Raw genomic sequence first — 12,755 nt, forward strand, 5'->3', positions numbered from 1 at the left:
CCAAGAAGCGAGTGTCAGCGGCTTTGCCAGCGCTCTGGGAAACGCCCCCGAGGAGTCTTCTGTGATCGCGCCCGTGACACGGATCCTGCCGGGGGCAGGCAGGAATGGGCGCAGTGACACCGCCCGGCACCCCTCGCTGAAACTGTCTCCCTGCTTGAGGACTACGTGGCCTCAGAGGAGCCAGGGAAGCCAGGCCCCAAGCCGGGGCATCTGAGGGAGTCAAACGAGCAGCACGGTCGGGGTCCCTCTAACTGGGGCAGGAGGATTTGAACCCGACCCGGCAGAAGTTCCCATTGACCCTGGTGAAGTAGTTTGGGATCTTGGGGGGATGTTCTCCAAGAGCAAAGGAGTGACCCAACCCTCCAAGGCCTGGCAGCAAGGGGCAGACACAAGCCAGGGAGATGGTCAACCTCAGTGCTGGCCCCAGGAGTCCCAGTTTGAGATCAGCAAGGACCTTCTTAATCGCCGGGTCCAGCACCCACTGACCAAGACCAACATCTGCCAACTACTGCTCCCGTGACGGTTCTGCCAGGAGTTGTTGTGCCTGGGACGTGCAGTGCCCTGGGCCAGACCCTTCAGGAGAGAGAAAACTCTACAGAGAGTAGCCCAGCAGGTTTTCTGGCTGGGGAGGAAGCATGTGCCCTGAGTGCCAGAAAAGCAGCCCAATAGTGATCAATGCAGGACCACTGATGCCCTTATCCCTGGCAGGGACACCTTGTGAGATGATTGGCTTAGATCTGGTGGAACCCTTCTAGAAGAGCAGGATGGACCATTAGTCCACCTCCGTGCTAGTGGGCTACGCTGTTATGCTTAATCGAAGCAACGAGATCTTTTATAGGGGGAAAGGCAGTACGCCGCATCGATTGAGAATACAACAGTTGCTTATGCTTTTCAAACAGACACAAAACATCATGCATACACAGTTCTGCCAGATGATATGGTTACCAGTCCAGAGTCTGTGTCAATCTAGTGGCCAGGTAGATTGAACACAGGGGGGAGCAGGGCCTTGTCGGTCAATCAATCCGATACTCCTCTCCAGATAGTGTGGCAGACGAACACAAAGTTCCATAGCAAAGCACCCTGCTTTATATATTCCTTCTTCTTGTTAAAATCCATGGATCTCGCTCTGTCCGCTTGTGACCGGAATGTTATCTTTTGATGTGAGTGTTCCCAGAACATCTCTTGAAGGTTCATCCTGTTGTCAATCGTCCTTTCAGGGGGCTTGCTCCGCTCTAAGGCTCATCAATCTGCCAATTATTCAATCTTCTCATGAGTAGGGGTACGCATTGGTGGTTATAGATGACTCCTCTGCAGTCAGGTTGTCTCATCCTCAGGACTTCGCTCACACTCGCTCAACCCCCTCCTTTGACCGTCTGGTTCTAAAGCCATATAACTTTGCATGTTATCTCAACACATTCACACTTCTTACATGCACAAGTCTCCGGGGTTACAGAACTGCATGGAAAAGCAAAACCATTGTAAATTAAACAATTACAGCTTGGCCTTCAACATTCGCAGAATTCCTCTAATCTTACTAACACAGCCAAAATACCCAGAACTGGTTTTCTACTTCAGAACAAAGAAAATAGACCTTCAACTGAAAGGACTTGATTTGTAAACTATTAAATGTATATTAATATATATATGCCTTATATTGCTATATTACTGCTACGTTACTATACCTAAAATAAGAAATAAAAAAGAAAAAAACTCAATCCTAACAACACTACCCGGTGCCCCAGACAGTCCCCCCATGAGCTGCTATTGCCAACGAACTCCTGAAGGTGCTTGTGAGGGTCGGGCTGCTGTGAGAGACGTTTAATGGACCAAGGGCCTAATGTGACCTGAAATCTCATGACAGAGCTATGCTGCTTCTCGAACATTCACACCCCTAGAGCCTCGGTCTGCCCCCACAGACAGGTGGGTGAGAAGAGGGATTCAACGAGACACAAAACTGCCGTGGAAGTTCATGGAAGATGATCCTCGACACAAGGATAAGTTGCTACCTTGGGCCCAGAACACACAAGCAGCCCTGCATGATGGGGGAGTGAAAACGAGGACCTGCAAACCGGGACCTCCTGGAAAGCCAGTCGCCGGGAGCAACGTGGGGTCTGGACTGAAACTGCATCGACCTCCCGGCATCCCCCCGGCTCCCTGCTGCTTGTGGCACTGGAGTTACTCAGGCAGCAGAGGGATCGTGGGATGCCCTGTACATGCGCCTAGAAGTTTGGGTCCCCTCATGATGGTGTCGCCCCCTCCGGTCAGGCCTGGGAAGGCGAAGGGCGAGGGCTAGGCCATGGAGAGAGATAATGGGGAATAATGTCAGCCGGACTCTTCTGACCCTGCCCACAGCCGGACTCTTCTGATCTTTTCAAGAGGTTCCCTTCTGCGCCCATTCTAGCAATGGAAGATGGGTCGGGGGCCATCAAATCTCCCCTCCCCCCGAGGAACTAACCCTCCTTCCTCATAAGCCACAAGGATGTGAGAAACGGCACCATCATGACAGCAAAATGCCATGGGAGCGGATGGGAGGTGGGGACAGCTCAGTGACTTTTCTGTCTCGTTCTGACTCCAGGCTATGGACACGCTCTATGAGATCTTTTTCCTGTGGGGATACCGAGAAGCCATCTTGCAAATGTTTCCCCACTTGCTCCTCCTCTGCATCAGGCAGGTGCAGCATGTGCTGGACCTGCGCCTGCCAGGGACCTGGACGGCCAGCCAGAAATCCAGCCCTGAGGGATCCAGCCGCCTCAGCCCCTTGAGGTAATGGCAGGGGAAGGGGAAGAACAGATTTGATCTGCTGCACCCATAGGTCACACACGGCCCCTGCGGAGCCCAGGTGCAGTTCTGGGCAGGTCTGTCTGGGGGGAGCGGTGCTGGGCACCCGTGTGCTTGTGAGTCACGCTTGCTCCTCTGACCCTGCCCACAGGCCGGCTCCTTCCCAGCACAGGCAGGGACCACGTCGGTACCTCCCCATGCGCCACCTGCCGAAGTGTTAGGGCGTTGGCCCCACAAGGCCCCGGCCCAGGGCAGGGTCGCCAGAGCACATGCAGAGAGAGCAAGGCCGGCAGCACTGGGGCCCGGCCCGGCAGGGGGGCCGTGTCACAGGCAGGCAGGAGCAAGAGGGACCATGAAGCTGATTCCGTGTGGACTCCCCTGCGGGGAGCCGGGGAGCCCGAAGGCACCTCAGCTGCTGCAAACGGGCAGAGTTTTGCTCCCTCGCACCAACTAAGGATCTGGCCCATGTGCCCAGTGACCTGGTGCCGGCCCCAGCGAAGAGTCAGGTGTTGGACCATTGGGAGCGAGGGCACCGAGCATCTGTAGAAGCTGCAGTGTCGCCACCTGCCAAAACCTCAGTGAGCCCCGACAGGGTGCTGGGTCCATCCCGGGGGAGGCCGGCTACTGCTGACCATGCCTTGTGCCCCAGGCCTTGAGCGGGTTGGGCTGCAGTAGATTTCTGACACCAGGATTTTTTTTTTTTTGAGTTTAGCACGTCCCTGGAGGCCGTGAAGACCCTCTTTTCCATGCCCAGATACTGGAAGGAATTTGCCAGTATCCAGTTACAGCAGGGCTGGGAAATGATCGCCTCCCGCCATCACTTCTCCCGAGGGGTGGGCTTGATCGCAAGGTAGGAGTCTCAAGTTTCCTCTTCCTGCGGCCTGTCTGGGCAGTGGGAGTTGGGCGGGAGATCCTCCTCTGCCCCAGCCGGCCCTCTCAGCCCCGCAATGGGGGAGGGACTGTCTCTCCCTTTGGTAATCCTGGAGACTTTCCCTTTGCTCTTCCAGAACCATGGTCGAGCACCGGAACCCACAGGTCCCTGTGGTTCTCAGAGAGGCCATTGCCATTGTGCAGAGTCGGGAAGAGGAGGAGGCGCTGAGAGAAATCGCCCTGACTTTCTGCACCGAGGTGAGAGTCCGGAGCGGCCTGGCACACGTGGGCTTCTGCAGAGCAGCTCAGACCCCTCCTGGGCCAATAGGGGCTGGGGCCCATGGCCAGCGGTTCAGCAATCTCACAGCCAGCCAGCTCCTCTGCCCACGCAGATACTAGCGGGACTGGGCAGAGTGGAGGGGGGCAGGGTGAGATTGCTCCTGGCTGGATGCACCTCCCTGGGACATGTGACAAGAGGAGATATTTCTCCAGCACCCCAAGCCCGGGCCTCTCTCCTCGCCTTCCCCGGGGGTTTCTTTTTCCTCTGCCACAGCGCTCTGCCCAGGACGCTTAGCGGTCCCCAGAGAGTCCTCTGTCCCTGGAGTTCATCAGGCGCTTGTGGATTAGTTGCCCTTCTAGGAATGGACCATTTCAAACACCAGCCACTGGCTACTTCACTCCAGAGATTTTGTGCAGCAGAAAGTGGCCAGTTGGCAAAGATGATGGGGCAGGCACAGACCAAAGGCAGATTTCTGCTCCTTAGCCTGACGCTGATTTTCTCTTTCCAGTTTCTCCAGAGTCCTTCCATCCTCAGCACTGTCACCAAATCAGACCTCCAGGAACACCTGATGGAATGGACCCGAGACAACAACCCTGCGATACGGAGGCTCTGTCTGCGAGGCCTGGCTAGTGTTCTCTTCTGGCCGGGGAAGGTGAGGGCATATCTCAGGGCTTGCTGGGGTGACTGCTGGCCAGCCAGTGTGGGGAACAGCAGTGCTCTGTGTGGCTGGTTTGGTGCCTCAGAGGGAGGGCCCCAGTCGTGGGCTGGAAGTCGCCCTGTCTCTGAGGAGTTTGCCTTTGACTTGCCTCTCAGTGGTGCCCTGGGGAGCCCCGATCTGACACCAGGGGACCGAGGAAGCCTGTGGTGCTCCCAGCGCCCAGATCCTGGGGTGCGTTACTGAGCAAACCAGGCGCGAGGGGGTGTCCCTGCTCCCACACGTTGGCAGAGCATGGTCAGTGGAGGCAGTGGGGAGGGGAAGGAGACTCAGGTCGTCACTCGGGGAAGTGGGGGGTTGGGAGTCGGGCAACAAAGCCCAAACTTGGCAAGGGCAGAGGAGACGGGGGCGGGGTCAGAGCTCGGTGGGCGGGGCCTGGAGCGGCTCTCGGCAGGCGACAGGGCAGGCTCTGCTCAAGGGCCAGGGGTGCAAAGCACCTGGCGGAGCGGCAGGAGAAGGACTTTCTCCCCTTCTGGGGGGCTGGGCCGTCCCTGGGGTCTGGCCGATTGGGAGGGAGGGTCCAGCCCCTGCCCCAGGCTGCGTCCCAGGACAGTGGGGAGCTGCCTTCTGCATTCCCACAGGGGCAGTTGTTACGGGCCCAGCTGCCCGGGACCATCGCCATGTTCTGCGCCACGGACGCAAGGACTGTCCTGGAGGCCATGACGGAGGCGGCAGACGCCATCTACCTGCTCGCCGGGGAGGGGCTTGGCTCCATCTCCCAGGACATGGCAGTCAGCCTGCGCCCGCTCATTGACCACGTAAGGCTGGGAACCCCAGAGAAGCACATTCCCCCTCCCTCCTCTCCCTGCCGCCCTGCTATGTCCCTGCCCAGCCCCTTCCCCCCACAGGCCGGCCACGCAGCACCCAAGGGGGCCCCTGCCAAAGGTGGGGAGTCTCCGACGCAGCCCCCCTCCCAGCAGAGCCCTTCTGGGCCAACCTGAGCACCAAGCTCTCAGCCCTGCTGCAGCCTCCCCCCCGAACCTCCTGTCCCCAGATCCTCCCCCGCCTGCTGCTGCTCCCCAAGGGGGCAGGCGTGAGCGCCAGGCCCCAGGGCCCCGGGAGGGGAGCCCAGAGCAGTCTCTGTGGCCAGGGACATGGCCTGGCTCTCACCGGCTTCCCCGCCCCGCGTGTCCTTGCCAGGAGAGGGGCAGTGTCCGCTCAGCCGCCATTTCCCTGCTGGGCACCATGCTGAGCGGGGTGAAGGACCCAGACAAACCGGCCGTGCAGCAGGAACTCACCAGCTGCCTGCTCCCGCTGCTGCTCCACCTGGCAGACGAGGAGCCGAGCGTGATCCTGGTAAGTGCCGCGCTCGGTATTTCCAGAGAGCAAAGCGCCAGAGTCCCCTGGGCCCCACCCGTCTCCAGAGCCCCTGCCCAGCCAGGGCCACTGGGGACGTGCAGGGGCCACAGGGGAGGGCCCCTGGGCTCAGACCCTTTGGGATCCCAGAGCGGCCTGGCGCTGCCGTTGCCGTCTCTGCGCAGAAGGGCTGAGCTGTGGAGATCCCATCCGGCTCTCGCCAGCCAGTTCTCAGCCCCTCCCCTGAGCAGCCTCCCTTTGGGAACAAGGGGCAGGAACCTCCCCTGGCAGGGAGAGCAGGAGCCCAAGGAGCAGGGAGGAGGGGACGTGCCCCAGACGCTCCCTCTCTCAGCGAGGCCCCTCGCTCTCCCCTTGTGCTGCAGAGCTGCAAAGTGACCCTCTTCCGCTGCGCCGTGTTCCTCGGCTGGGCCAATCGGAAGAGTCTCTTTTGCAGCCTGGCCTGGGACGGCTCCTCGCAGCTCTTGCCGTGCGTCGGGCAGTGCCTGGTAGGTGTGTTCTTTGGGCCCGCAGAGCAGTGAGTGGGGAGCTCAGGGAGACCTTTCTAGCCCCACCCCCGAGCACCCAGGGGGTTCTCCACCCCGCTCGTCACGCAGGGACATCAGAGGCAGCCCCTCCTAGAAGGGCTCCCGTGGGGTCCTGCTCCTTTTGCTTGTGGGGGGCACAGCGGCTGTGCACCCTGCTCCTGCCCTCCACTCCCCTGCTTCCCTGCAGGCCCTGTGGGGTTAGGACACTGGGACTGCAGGGCACCGTCTGCATCCGGCCCTTCAGAGAGGGGCAGCTCCATCGTCTGGGCTCCTACTGGCTCTTGCCCTGCCCTCCCTCTGAGCTTCAGCAGCCCTGGCCTGCCCGCTGTGGGCAGATCACGTTGTCTGCACTGAGCATTTCTCCCTGCTCTGTTCCTAGATGGAGAATAACGAGAGGAACGTCCCCAGGCTCCTGTTCCAGGCCTTAGCCTATCTGGAAAGCTCCCAGCCGTCCATCCGACATTCTGCAGCCCTGTTCATCGGTAAGCAGAGCAAACCCACGTGAGCTTTTCCCGTGCTTCCTTCAAAGCTCTTTTTCCACTTCCCACTCCGTTCTCTGGGACCAGGGGGAATTTTCACTAGTTTCATTGAACAATCAGTTCAATAGGTTACGATGTTATCACAAACATGCGCTGCCCATCCCGACAGTCTCATCCAATCGCATTAATGGCTCTAGTCTCTCCAGCCTAACCAGCATCTCTTCCTCCTTGTCAGTTCTGGGCTTTCATTGTCTGTCATCCCGCTGAGACACATGGGCACAGACAGACATAGCCCGGATCCGATATGTTTCGTTCTCTGCTTGTCTGGTGGTGAGCCTGGGCCAGGCAGAACTCAGCTTTCCCAAAGGTCCCCCCTGCTATACGTCTTTCAGTGGGCTTACAGCAAAATTAAGTGTCTCCCAAGCACAACTTAGCTTTTTGGGTCACTTGGCTTAAGAGCTGCATCACAATGCCAGTGGGAGGGGGGAAGAGGAGAGCTCCCCACAGAAGTCGTAAGGACACTGCACATTTAGCATTCTGGGGACACGTCTGTTTGAATTAATAAAAATGAACATGAACCGAAAGGAGTGTCAGGACAAGCATCAGCCAGCAACTCAGGAGCCTCCTGCAACTGCAAATGTGAAACATGGAAGTAACATGGAAGTCTTGGTTGAATAAATTATCAGCCCTATTGTGTTTTTGTGTATGATTTAGTCCTTCCCATCCCTAACATGCTGCTTCAAGGTCTGCAGCTTAACACTGGTGATCATGTGCTGATTCCTAAATTAACAGAAGTCAGGTTATTTACCAGAATGACACACAAGGTGCTCTCTTAGCTGGTGTAAAATGCTACTCCCAGCTATAAATTACTATGTGTCACTGAGGAGATTTGCACTAGTGTTTGAGGCAATTAGAGAAGTAATACCAGTGGGAAACTTGATTTAAGTCAACGCACCCAGCCTGACAAGCACCAGAATCCGACAGTGGGGATCTGCGTGTGCCAGAATTCACATTTACTGCAAGCTCGAGGGAGCCACTTTGCCATTTGGTCTCTTCCAACTTCTCCTGCCCACAGCTTTTTGGCCACATCTCCAGGAAACCAGCAAGATGCGATTTCAGTCGCCTTTGCAATCGGCCTTTCAGTGATTCTGAGGCCGGATGCTTTCTCCCATGTGCTTCGTGCCACATCGAAGGGCCGGGTATTGAATTTCCCAAGGGCTGTCTTGTGGGAATGGCTGAATCTTTAGCAATTTTCAGGGATGATGTTGAAAAGTCCTGAGCTCCGGGGTATTCCTTGTCTGTTTAGGAGAGACCATCCACCATTTCGTCTACCTGTTGGCGGAGACAGTGAGTGCAGATGGCATCTTCCGCCTGTGTGAAGGTAAGGAAACAGCTCTGGGCGTTCGGGCATCTGTGGGCAGTATGAGGCCTGAACACAGCTGCCCCAGTGTCTGTCTCTGTCTGGGGACAGTGCTTAAGGGGGAAGAATGGTCTTACTGGTCAATGTAAGAATGGGAGTCAGGAGATTTGATCCCCCAGGAGCAACTCTGTGCCTCACCTTCCCCACCTGTAAAATGGGGATAAGAACACAAAGGCTCTCAAGGGAGGCCGGCCAGAACTGAAGATGACTAGTCAGTAGGAGGAGGAGAAGGATTCTTACCCTCTGTTACAAAAAGTTCCACCACCTGCTCCCCTCCATTAGAGAGGTTGTAGGCCAGAGACTTTCACCCAGTGTTGGGTTCTCGGTTCCTAGGCCATCCCGTGCGGGCCCCCAGGAAACACCTTTCCCTGCCACCTCTGGAGCACTGAAGGCAGCACAAATGCACAAAGGATTCGGTTGAAGTTAGGAGCCGAAGCCCCTTTGCGGCTCTGCACCTAAATGTCAGAGTTACGGTTGCTGTCGTGTTCCCGTGGCAAAGGCCATTGGGAAGCAAAGGTTTCCCAGCCACCTGTGACAGCAGCTCTGTGAGGTTTCCAACCCATTTCCTCTTTCTTTCAGCTTTCCAGGAAGTGCCTTTAAGATCAGACAGGACCACAGCGATCGTCCTGAATGAACATTTTAAATGGCTGCAGAAGCTTACGAACCTCGTGTGGGGTGCGTTTTGATTAGGGAGCGGCACCGACACAGAAGGACTCTTCATCCTGCCACGGTACATACAACAGACGGGAGCAGCTCTTTGGAGCAGCGGCTGGGCCGTGGGCTGGGTATTCACAAGGGACATCAGCTTCCGTAGCAGAGTCCAGCCCAGAGACACCTGGGAAGACGTTCCGAGGCTCTCGCAAAGCCAGGGTCCTGGGCAGCACAATGGGAGAGGGAAGCCGGTGCTGACCAACGCAGGGTCAGACACATGGAAAGCAGAAATGTGAATTATTCCTGTCTGTCTGAGATGGGGATGGGTGGGGGGGAGGCTTAGTTGTTGGAGCAGTGGCAGTGGGGCCTAGTAGTTGGAGTGGTGGCGGTGGAGCCTAGAGGAGCTAAGAGCCCGAGCCAGAGCCAGGAGTCAAGTGCGGGCCTGGAACCGTCTAGGAGCAGGGCTGGGAGCTTAGCTGGACTGCGAGCCGGGCTGCGCTAGGACTGGGACGAGGCCGGAGCAGGAGCAGGGCTGGAGCAGGCTGAGGCCTGGGCGGCCTGGCACCACTCTCAGGCAGAGGAAAGGGCCAAGCCATGAAGCGACCCTGAGCAGACTGAGTTGCTGGTTCTCCTCGGAGGTGCCGATGCCTCTTCTGAGACTCACCAGCCCAGCTCCTGCCTCCTGCATTGGCTGGAACCTGACTCAGGGTACGTCTACACTACAGCGCTAGTTCGAACTAACTTAGTTCGAATTAGTTAATTCGAACTAAGCTAGTTCGAACTAACGCATCTAGAACTAAAAACTAGTTCGAACTAGCGTTTTGCTAGTTCGAACTAGTAAGTCCACATTGAGTGGACTCTGAACAGGGCTTAATGATGGCCGGAAGCAGTGCCGGCAGGGCATAAAAGGAGGACTTAGAGCATGGAGATACTGTCTCAGGCTAGCCGAGGGCTGCGCTTAAAGGGTCCCGACCCCCACCCCGGACACACAGTTCTAAGGGGTGCCCCGCTTGCAAAGAAGTTCTGGCTTGGAGTGCCCTGAGTGCCCACACTGGGCACATCACACCACTCGGCCATCAGCCCGGCTGCACTTGCCGCAGGCTGCCATCTGGGGAGAGGGAGTAATTGGGGGGCTGCAGGAGAGCTTCCACCCCCAGAAGCCCGCAGAGCCAGCCCAGTCCTCCCCATCGGGGGCTCGTACCCCATTCCTCCCTCTCCTCCTTCCACTTGCCCTTCCCTAGCCCCCCTTCTTATTGATGTACAAAATAAAGATAACGTTTCTTCCAACATTGACTCTGTCTTTATTGAAAAAAACTGGGGGAGACTGGGAAAAGGAGGTGGGAGAGGGGAAGAGAAAGGCTGGGAGAGGGGAGGGCAACTAACATGATCAGGGGTTGGGAACAGGTCCCAGATGAAGAGAGGCTACAGAGACTGGGACTGTTCAGCTTAGAAAAGAGGAGACGGAGGGGGGACAGGATAGAGGTCTCTAAAAGCAGGGGTTGGGTGGAGAGGGTGCATTCAGAAAAGTTCTTCCTGAGTTCCCATAAAGAAGGACTAGAGGACACCAAAGGAAAGGAATGGGTAGCAGGCTTCAAACTAGTAAGAGAAAGTTGTTGTTCTTCACAAAGCAAATAGTTAACCTGTGGAACTCCTTGCTGCAGGAGGCTGTGAAGGCTACAACTAGAACAGAGTTTAAAGGGAAGTGAGATCAAGTCATGGAGGTTGGGTCCATGGAGTCCTATTAGCCAGAGGGTAGGAGTGGTGTCCCTGCCCAAAGTTTGTGGAAGGCTGGAGAGGGATGGCACGAGACAAATGGCTTGGTCATTGTCTTCGGTCCATCCCCTCCAGGGTCCCTAGGGTTGGCCTCTGTCGGCAGACAGGCTACTGGGCTAGATGGACCTTTGGTCTGACCCAGTACGGCCATTGTAAGCTCAGGGCTCAGGGTCGGGGGTCTCAGTGGACCCCCTTGATTTTCATGCACACCTGGTCCTGGGTGGCCAGGCTGGCAGCTCTCCTGCCCTAGCCGGCCACTTTCCTGTGCCTAGTGCGGAGATCGTGGACGAGGTCCACGATGTCCGCACTAGCCCAGGAAGGTGCCCGCCTCTTGCGGTCCAGGGCAAGCTCCCGGGAGCCGCCAGCCTGGTCCCGGCAAGAGGGGGTGGGCTGGGGGGCATCGGGTGGGTGGCTCTGTGCCGTGCCAGGTGCAGGGTCTGCTAGCTGGGTGCTGGCAGGCTTGCACCTGGCACGGGCACCGTAGCCAGCCCGTGCCCCTTTAAGGGGTCCGGGGCCGGGAGGGGGGCATAGAGTTTCCCTGGTGTTGGCCAGAGTGGCCACCAGGGAAACCTGGGGAGGGCTAGCCTCCCACTAGTTCGAACTAAAGGGCTACACAGCCCTTAGTTCGAACTAGCTAGTTCGAACTAGGCGTTAGTCCTCGTAAAATGAGGTTTACCTAGTTCGAACTAAGCGCTCCGCTAGTTCGATTCAAATTCGAACTAGCGGAGCGCTAGTGTAGCGCATAGGAAAGTTAGTTCGAACTAACGTCCGTTAGTTCGAACTAACTTTCTAGTGTAGACATACCCCCAGGGCAACTCAGCCCAGCGTGGGGCTTCCTCAGGCTTCAGTTCAGGGAGGAGTCGGCCCCTCGAGCCGGGCGACAGATTCACCCTCCCCTCTGAGGAAACCAGGCCCTGCTGTGGCCGGCTTGACAAGGCCCTAATAGAGCCTGGGGCCTTCCCTGCACGGGGCCAAGCGCACTCCACAGCATTAGCCAAGAGGGGAGCGAGGGGATGGGGGGGAACCTGCCCTGCTCCAGAGTCTCCCCCTTGACAATTGTGCTCTTCTCATCTGTGCTCCTGCCCTTTCTCCTCTGGCAGACACCGGCTGAGCCCACCACGAGCCCGGCCTGGCCAGAAGACCAAGCGGCTGGGACACCAGGAGGATGTGGAAGAGGCAGAGCTGCACGTGACAGGGAACCAGCCGCGCATGGGGCCAGGAGCTGTTCCGCCCCCAGGCCAGAGGAAGCCGAGCCCCTCCCCAGCCCTGCGGTCTGGTCTCCAACGTTTGTCTGGCCCGTCACCCCAGGACACAGCTCACGAGTCACCATCAGACCCACCCATCTCCGGGCCCTTCCCCCCGGCCTCTGCCCATCTGGGTGGGTTCTTCTCGTCGCCCATCGGCCTTCCCACAAACACCAGTGTGGGACCACGCTCCTGGGGGGACTGGGACTGCACGCGCTCTGGGATCCACGGTGGGGGGAGGGACAGGGGCTGCGCACACTTTGGGGTCAGCGGTCGGGGGAGGGGTAAGGGTTGCGTCCACTGTTGGGTCCGCGGTGGCGGGAGGGGTAAGGGTTGCGTCCACTGTGGGGTCTGCGGTGCAGGGAGGGGCTGGGGCTGCCCAGGGCTCTGGGACTGGGGTGGGGAGCTGAGGCTGCCTGGCTGCTCTGGGGCTTGTGGGGATGCCAGGGAGCCAGGCGGCCTGGGGTTGGGGTGGGAGGGTAGAAATCTGGGGCTGGGCAGCCACCAGTTTGGGGAGGAGAGGGCAGGGCAGGGCCAGCAGCCTGGTGGGGATGGGGGGGGCGGAGCCTCGGGAAGAAGGGGCGGGGCTGGGCTTTGCCGTCCCATGTGAGCCGTTCGCTCACTGCCCATGGGTCCCACTGCTCTACCAGTCGGGGTAGTGGCCCTGGAGAGAGGGGACTTGCCCAAGCACCAGAAGTGCTGTG

At 58.1% G+C, this 12,755-nt stretch overlaps 1 protein-coding gene across 1 annotated transcript in view; it reads left to right on the forward strand.

Moving 5' to 3' along the window:
• Positions 1–9,097, forward strand: part of LOC142826093 (maestro heat-like repeat family member 5) — an 86,376-nt gene extending 77,279 nt beyond the window's left edge. The window contains exons 8-17 of the mRNA XM_089771500.1: positions 2,576–2,763; positions 3,491–3,628; positions 3,786–3,906; positions 4,437–4,586; positions 5,231–5,401; positions 5,784–5,939; positions 6,323–6,445; positions 6,864–6,966; positions 8,270–8,344; positions 8,963–9,097. Of these exons, the coding sequence (XP_089627626.1) occupies positions 2,576–2,763; positions 3,491–3,628; positions 3,786–3,906; positions 4,437–4,586; positions 5,231–5,401; positions 5,784–5,939; positions 6,323–6,445; positions 6,864–6,966; positions 8,270–8,344; positions 8,963–9,069 (1,332 nt within the window). The 3' untranslated portion in view covers positions 9,070–9,097. The remainder of the gene's footprint in view (positions 1–2,575; positions 2,764–3,490; positions 3,629–3,785; positions 3,907–4,436; positions 4,587–5,230; positions 5,402–5,783; positions 5,940–6,322; positions 6,446–6,863; positions 6,967–8,269; positions 8,345–8,962) is intronic.
• The last annotated feature ends 3,658 nt before the right edge of the window (positions 9,098–12,755 follow it).

Source organism: Pelodiscus sinensis, chromosome 19 (genome assembly GCF_052426305.1).
Source record: "Pelodiscus sinensis isolate ZL-2025 chromosome 19, ASM5242630v1, whole genome shotgun sequence".
Taxonomy (NCBI): domain Eukaryota; kingdom Metazoa; phylum Chordata; order Testudines; family Trionychidae; genus Pelodiscus; species Pelodiscus sinensis.